At 43.9% G+C, this 8,473-nt stretch overlaps 1 protein-coding gene across 1 annotated transcript in view; it reads right to left on the bottom strand.

The window, feature by feature from the left end:
* The window catches only part of LOC121552547 (YLP motif-containing protein 1), a 47,540-nt gene extending 39,507 nt beyond the window's left edge, over window positions 1-8,033 (bottom strand). The window contains exons 1-4 of the mRNA XM_045211215.1: window positions 7,078-8,033; window positions 3,192-3,416; window positions 2,553-2,744; window positions 1,948-2,148 (exon numbers count right to left, since the gene is read on the bottom strand). Of these exons, the coding sequence (XP_045067150.1) occupies window positions 1,948-2,148; window positions 2,553-2,744; window positions 3,192-3,416; window positions 7,078-7,788 (1,329 nt within the window). The 5' untranslated portion in view covers window positions 7,789-8,033. The remainder of the gene's footprint in view (window positions 1-1,947; window positions 2,149-2,552; window positions 2,745-3,191; window positions 3,417-7,077) is intronic.
* Window positions 8,034-8,473: the final 440 nt, after the last annotated feature.

The raw sequence follows: 8,473 nt of genomic DNA on the forward strand, positions 1-8,473 counted from the left end.
TGAAGAGTACCTATGATAAAAATGATAGACCTCTACATGCTTTGTAAGTAGGAAAACCTGCAAAATCGGCAGTGTATCAAATACTTGTTCTCCCCACTGTGTGTGTGTGTGTGTGTGTATATACACACAGTTGAAGTCGTAAGTCTACATACACCTTAGCCAAATACATTTAAACTCAGTTTTTCACAATTCCTGACATTTAGTCCAAGTAAAAATTCCCTGTCTTAGATCAGTTAGGATCACCACTTTATTTTAAGAATGTGAAATGTCAGAATAATAGTAGAGAGAATGATTTCTTTCAGCTTTTATTTCTTTCATCATATTCCCAGTGGGTCAGAAGTTTACATACACTCAATTAGTATTTGGTAGCATTGCCTTAAAATTGTTTAACTTGGGTCAAACGTTTCGGGTAGCCTTCCACAAGCTTCCCACAATAAGTTGGGTGAATTTTGGCCCATTCCTCCTGACAGAGCTGGTGTAACTGAGTTAGGTTTGTAGGCGTCCTTGCTCACATGCGTTTTTTCAGTTCTGCCCACAAATTTTCTATAGGATTGAGGTCAGGGCTTTGTGATGGCCACTCCAATACCTTGACTTTGTTGTCCTTAAGCCATTTTGCCACAACTATGGAAGTATGCTCGGGGTCATTGTCCATTTGGAAGACCATTTGCGACCAAGCTTCAACTTCCTGACTGATGTCTTGAGATGTTGCTTCAATATATCCACATAATTTTCCATCCTCATGATGCCATCTATTTTGTGAAGTGCACAGGTCCCTCCTGCAGCAAAGCACCCCCACAGCATGATGCTGCCACCCCTGTGCTTCATGGTTGGGATGGTGTTCTTCGCCTTGCAAGCATCCCCCTTTTTCCTCCAAACATAACGATGGTCATTATGGCCAAACAGTTCTATTTTTTCTTTCATCAGACCAGAGGACATTTCTCCAAAAAGTACTATCTTTGTCCCCATGTGCTTTTGCAAACCGTAGTCTGACTTTTTTTATGGCGGTTTTGGAGCAGTAGCTTCTTCCTTTCTGAGCGGCCTTTCAGGTTATGTCGATATAGGACTAGTTTTACTGTGGATATAGATACTTTTGTACAAGTTTCCTCCAGCATCTTCACAAGGTCCTTTGCTGTTGTTCTGGGATTGATTTGCACTTTTCGCACCAAAGTATGTTCATCTCTAGGAGACAGATCACGTCTCCTTCCTGAGCGGTATGACGGCTGCGTGGTCCCATGGTGTTTATACTTGCGTACTATTGTTTGTACAGATGAACGTGGTACCTTCAGGCGTTTGGAAATTGCTCCCAAGGATGAACCAGACTTGTGGAGGTCTACAATTATTTTTCTGAGGTCTTGGCTGATTTCTTTTGATTTTCCCATGATGTCAAGCAACGAGGCACTGAGTTTGAAGGTAGGCCTTGAAATACATCCACAGGTACACCTCCAAATGACTCAAATGATGTCAATTAGCCTATCAGAAGCTTCTAAAGCCATGACATCATTTTCTGGAATTTTCCAAGCTGTTTAAAAGGCACAGTCAACTTAGTGTATGTAAACTTCTGACACACTGAAATTGTGATACAGTGAATTATAAGTGAAATAATCTGTCTGTAAACAATTGTTGGAACAAAGTAGATGTCCTAACCGACTTGCCCAAACTATAGTTTGTTAACAAGACATTTGTGGAGTGGTTGAAAAACGAGTTAATGACTCCAACCTAAGTGTATGTTAACTTCCGACTTCAACTGTAAACACACAGTTATTTTTTATGTCGTTATTTATTAATTCATAAAAAATTTGGGGGCCCAAATTAAAAATCACTCGCGGCCCAAACTCGTCCCGCAGGTTGGGGAACCCTGTTCTACACTACACTTTTCTATCTGAACATCCTGTAACATTACATCCTACTGAACAGCAGGAGGCACACAGTCGTCTGGCTGTACTGTACCTGTAGGTGTGCCGAGGTGGAGTTCATCTGTTCCTGCCACTGTTTCCACTGTAACTCGTAGTCCTGCAGCTGGTCCTTATGAGGATAGGACTGGAACTGCTCTTGCCACAGGCTGAAGGTCCGGCCCCAGTCGGCAAACACCGGGCCGAACTTCTGCTGCTGCATCTCATAGTGCCTCAACTGCATGGCCATAGCCATCGTCTACACGGGGGGGGGGGGGGATTTGAGTTAGAAAATTTTTTGTCCAGACAATGTGGAAATTTGGGCGTAGGCATCGTATAAAGAAGAGGACATCTTTCGAAGGAAATTAGAATTTTGCTTGAAAATACCCCGACGGCAAACAGACGACACACGTTTTGCTGAGGAGCAAAGAGCATGCTAGGATAACATGTTCTACAAATCACTCAAACTGTATTTTATCCATGCAAGATGCTCTGCAAATAAAGTTAATTACTATAATAATTAAAACAGACCGTAATAGGTACAGAACTGATCACAACTTCAGCTATATTCTAAAACAAGGAGGGGGGGACGACACAAATCTTGAATCATGAACATTTTCGGTGCATAGAAAAATGCTCAAAAACAAAATGTCATAAAAATACCTCTAGATCTGCAGGTTGTTGGATACACTGCTGGTACTGGTTGAGGATGGTCTGTAGCTGAGCATGATGCTGCATCAGGGCTTGGTACTGGTAGCCTGCTCTCTGCTGCTGGGCCTGCTGCCACTGAGCTGCTGAGCTCTGGAGCTGCTGCAGCCGGGCCGCCTCTATTGGGTCCTGGGTCGGTGGGGCAGGCTGCAAGGGGAGAGATGATAATAGATTTGTATAGCCCTTTTCATCACAGCAGGAATCTCAAAGACGCTTTAAAATACAAAACTAAATATGTGAGTTGGCCTATTGGCAAAGTCCTCAAGCTGGAAGATCTTCCACGTCTTTAACAGGTCACATCTTTCTGTCTTCACACTGCACTCCAAGGACTGAGGTGTGTATCGTTTAGGAAAGTTCACCCAACCTATTAATTTACTTGTCTTTTTCCCCCCAATGACATTGGGGAACTGATACGTGAATACCTACCATATCACTGAATTGTTACAGCACATCATCGGAGTACGTTCTGACGATATTGCAAAGGAATGAATACGTTTGAAAAACGTCTCATTCTCATGGGGAAGATCCTGTACATTTAAAAAAACGTCTATGACAGACCCACATGCTCACCTACAACACTGTGTTTTTCCTTACCGTTTCACCGTCAGGTGGAGGTGGCGGTGGTGGCTCCTCTTTGGGTGGAGGCGGTGGAGGGGCGCTCTTGGGGGGTTCCGATGGAGGGGGAGGGGCGGCTGCCGAGAGGGGCTGGGGTTTGGGAGGCGGGGGTGTTGGGCCATCACCCTGGCCCTGTTTAGCCTTCTCTGCTTTCAGCCTCTGGAGGTTCTGGAGATGCTGCTTGTACCAGTACTGCTGCTGTTCCTGGATGACAACAGCAAACATAATATCACCATGACAATCCCAGACATTCAGGTTAGCATGTTGCTATAGTTACACAGCCCTTCTCTGAGACATGACGTGATGACAGCTTGTGCAGGTAGATGATTCTCACCACAACACTATGAGAAACTAGCCTGGCCCCAGACAGAATCTTTATGAGTCGCATCACAACACCAGATAGATCTTTATGCCGTTTTGCCAACTCCTATGGTCATCGACCTAGGGCTGTCCCCAACAACAAAATCTTAGTCAACCAATAGTCATCATTTCTTTCAACCAATCGATTGGTCTAAATTTTTAAACGTGTATTTTTTCCATATAGGACACATCCGGTGTGTTTTAATCAAATCAACTATATTCATTGAGCTTGTCTGATGCTTTAAGCACATCGATTAAATAATTAAGACACAGTAATTGATTTGATTGTGCCGCCAGGGCTCAGACAGCGAGTGAGCGTTGTTTGTCCCGCTCTCCTCCCTGCTGCAGCAACCGCCACAGAACATCAGTGTTTATCGCGCTGTCCGTGTTGCTGAATCTGGCAACGTAATAACAGCCATTTCTGACTGAAAAGTTCTGTTACCGAAATCCCTAATTTGTTTAGGAAAAACATTCCCTATTTCCCTCAACCCTTGCTCTCTTTACATTTACATTTTACATTTTAGCAATTTAGCAGACGCTCTTATCCAGAAACGACTTACAGTTAGTGAGTGCATACATTTTTCATGGAACAAACACCCCAACAGGCAAGATCTGTCTTATTTCTGTAGATATATATATATGCATGATTTATAAAGCCAGGTACATTTAACAGTTAGGCTGTTGATTATAGACCTAATTAAGTTGGGGTTTCCTCTCTCCTCACTTAGACAATAAGGCGAGGGCTGTTTTCTCATCTCCTCATTCCGCTGCTGCCTCCGCCACATTGTTCTCAACACCAATACGCCGGTTTAACTTTGCTATTATGCACATAGCAACATGGTCTAGGAAAAGGCGCCAATTCAACAGCGCGCCATTGTTCTTACGTAACGTAACCGTACACAATTTCAGTATTACGTCTTAAGAGTGATGGACTGTGCCATCCCCACGGCCTCCACAATGGATCAGTCCACTCAAGACAGGCGCCAAATCAGACAGGTGACCCCCACGGCCTCCACAATGGATCAGTCCACTCAAGACAGGCGCCAAATCAGACAGGCGTCCCCACGGCCTCCACAATGGATCAGTCCACTCAGACAGGCGCCAAATCAGACAGGCGTCCCCCACGGCCTCCACAATGGATCAGTCCACTCAAGACAGGCGCCAAATCAGACAGGTGACCCCCACGGCCTCCACAATGGATCAGTCCACTCAAGACAGGCGCCAAATCAGACAGGCGTCCCCACGGCCTCCACAATGGATCAGTCCACTCAAGACAGGCGCCAAATCAGACAGGCGTCCCCACGGCCTCCACAATGGATCAGTCCACTCAGACAGGCGCCAAATCAGAAAGGTGCTTCCCCACCATGATATTGTGTTTTTGCTACTGCTCGACTAAAGAAATCGGTCGAACAAACAATCAACTAAATGGGGTCAGCCCTACTGACCAAATCATAGATGTTTGCTATACAGGCATAAAACAGATCTGGGACCAGGCTATGACAAGAGCATGCAAAAACAATGACTTTTCTTTTTTCGTTTATTTGTCAGGGACCATGTCCAACACGCCATTGCACCAGATTTAGCTAGATAGAGCTAATTTTTCATCTGTCGTCCCCTGTAGCCCTGATGCAATGAGTAAATGCAAATCATATACTTTGCATTTCTGAGATTTTCAGTGCATTCAAGACAACTCCGAAACTCAAAGACAAAATGTGCATATGTTTTTTTTGAGTAGAGCTTCCTATTGGTTGATTCTGATACTTTCCAACAATGACTGTATATATGGATGGACAAAGCCATCGATCACGTGACACCATTCATTCCTATGAGAAGACTCAAAAGCGCATTGAAGCCAAATGAAGTCGGTTAAAGATGCACTATGCAGAAATCGCTCCACCATCCCCTGGTTGCAAAAATGCTAGTATTTCGCCTAATTTCAGTTTATGTGACAAAAGAAGCAAGTATAGTGTAAAAAATCATTGTACCATCTAAACTGCTGTGAAATATATTTTCCATTACAAACAAATACTGTATTTTCAGCTGTTTGAAACCATAAGTAAAAGATGCAAAAACTTAAGCACGGGTAGCATAGAAATAGCGCACATAGAACAGATCTACCGCTTCTTAGACTTGGTTTCAATGAGAATGACAGATCTATACCTCATATTTCTATGTGAATTTGGTCAGGTTGCCAAAAAGTGACATATTGCAGCTTTAAGATGGCATCTCATGGAGACAGTGCTGAGTGAGTAGTGCTTTTTGAAGTCGGTTCGGTTTCGTTTATAAATGTGTTTTTTTTAACATATAGATTTCGATTATTTGGGTTGAATACTGTAATAAAGAATAAAACAATTAATGAATGATGGTAGTGACTACCCAATACTGCTTATCACTTATTAACAATAAGTTATTCAAATTACTTTAATAAAATATTTCAGTTGTGTATATTACATTCGTTTCATTTTGATGACTATTTCATTCCATGTCATCGTCTCATCTCTATAGAGCTGTTGCCTATGCTGTCTGACAAAAAAACACTATTTTAGTAGTTCTTCAAAGTAAATAAGGCATACTTTTATGACTGCTGAACGCCAACAATCAATCACTGATCATGTATTTTCAGGTAGAGATCCCTGGCGAAGCAACAGTTGCTTTCTATATCCCCTCAGAGATCGCGCATTCTTGTCTCTGCATAAAAGCAACACAGACCAGACAAGTAGATGTGCAATGGATTATCGTCATTGTAGTTAATTACCACGTTTTATGCAATAAACTATGTAGAATATTGGCTTGTTGGAAACTACAACTCCCCTACTACATCGCACAGCACAGGCTGGATCCTTATTGAGCTCACCGAAAAAACCCGAACTAAATGGAATTAAAATCATTGAACCGAAGTTGGTTAATGAGTTGTTTAAACCGAAAAATAACCGACATTTTGGTTAATTGCTCAGCACTAATGGAGACATAACATGCCCAGTTTGAGGTACTCCAGGGAAGTGACGTTGCAGGCTAGCTCACTAATGTCCCCTCTCATTGAATAACTCAGGTTAAAGGCCGACGGGGTACTGCAGACTGCCATTATCAACTAGATTTTACAACTTATTTTGTCTGCAATTTTACAATAATCGGTTCAAGGACATACATCTGGTGTATTAGAAACAAGTATTGGTACCATGATTGTCTTCGAAACATGTATATATATATATATTTATGTTTTTACACGAAGATCGCCATTTTTCTATTCAATATAATGGGGATCCTGTTTTCTGTTATCAATGCCTGTAGTACCGCTGTCGCACTTGAACTTCCGTTTCTTCAATGAGAGGGTGGCAGTCGTTCTCCCTGATCTTTCTACAACGACTTTCCAAGTCGGAAATTTCCGAGTTGTCTTGAACGCAGCAGAAGTACGTTGCATTTGCATGCGCTGTGGAATCGAGGCCTACTCCTTTCAACTGGGGGGGGACGAGCACTTCCAATGCTAAATACACATTCACGATATTACCTGCAACGAAATTGACGTAAAATCGGCCTTTTCCTCCTCCGGCACGGAGGAATTTGCCTGGTCTTTCGGGGCCAAAGATTGATTCTTGTTTACCTCTTTAGTCGCTGGTGTACCATTGTTCTGAGTGGGTACCTGTGGGTTCGCCTCTGATGGGGGTGGGTTCGCCTCCGGTGGGGGAGGCTGGGCCTCTTTGGGCTGCGGTGGCAGCAGCGGCGGCTGAAGTTGTGGGCTGGGCGCACCGGCTTCCATGGACTGATACTCATCTTGATAAGGGGAAGGGCCTTGCATGGACTGATACTCATCTTGGTAAGGGGAAGGCCCTTGTATGGACTGATACTCATCTTGATATGGGGAAGGGGTACCGGGCCCCGTTGAACCATACCCATATCCCGAGCTGCCTTGCCACGACTCGGCCGCAGGACCACCGCCGCCATAGGGGTTTGCATTTACGTCCCTGTCGTGGTGCAGCACGGATTGGAGCTGTTTTTGGTGGAGCTGTTGCAGCTGCTGCATTTGCTGGAGATGCTGCTCCCGCAGGCTGTTGAAAGTTGACCCGGGTGCAGCTGCGGTTGTAGCAGCCCCATAGCCCCCGAATCCTCCCCCGAAGCCTTCGCCTTGAGGAGACTGACCCCTCGGCGCACCGAAGTTCTGCTGCGAAGGTGGTTGATGGCCGCCGCCACCACCATAGTTACTACCCCAAGAGGGATACATGTTTGGAAGCAGCGAGCAGTGTGTAGGCCTTTGTCTTCACATAAAGCTGGTGCAGTGAAAAACACAAATTAAAGCTACGCTGTCCTCGATAGAGGTACGTTACCACGCGTGTTATCCGTAAACAAACGTTGATTATTGATGTCGTTTGATGTATCAATAAATACTAACAAATTAAATGAAATGCGTTGTTCGTGTGGGTTTTCGGGTTCCGTACCCTTTAGCTACAAAGCTAACTGGTTGTGGAAGGAAACGTAAACGCTGATTGGTTGGCATGACGCATGTAGTACATACATCATTTCCGGATCGTCCAAATTGTTATTTTTCCATTCCACAAGAGGGTGACATTTCTACATAAATATACAAGCCTCATATGCCACAGCCAGATTTCAGTAGTCCAACCAAAGATTGTCTATTATATTGACAAGATATTCATGTGACCGCTCTAACAATGGAAATATGTCCTCAAAGCTGGAAGGCGCGATCACGTGGGACCATTCTAGCCAATGAGAGGGCAGATACGCGTGAACAACAGACCATAGAGATAGACAGAGGACTCGTCTTTGTATTTGTGCCTCTATAGCGTCTGTGACGGCATCAAATACAATTTTGTCAACAGGTGTAGACATTACCTTGAAATGCTTACTTACGAGCCCTTTCCCAACAATGTAGAGTTAAAAAAGTAAGA

The sequence above is a fragment of the Coregonus clupeaformis genome, chromosome 36 (genome assembly GCF_020615455.1).
Source record: "Coregonus clupeaformis isolate EN_2021a chromosome 36, ASM2061545v1, whole genome shotgun sequence".
Classification (NCBI taxonomy): domain Eukaryota; kingdom Metazoa; phylum Chordata; class Actinopteri; order Salmoniformes; family Salmonidae; genus Coregonus; species Coregonus clupeaformis.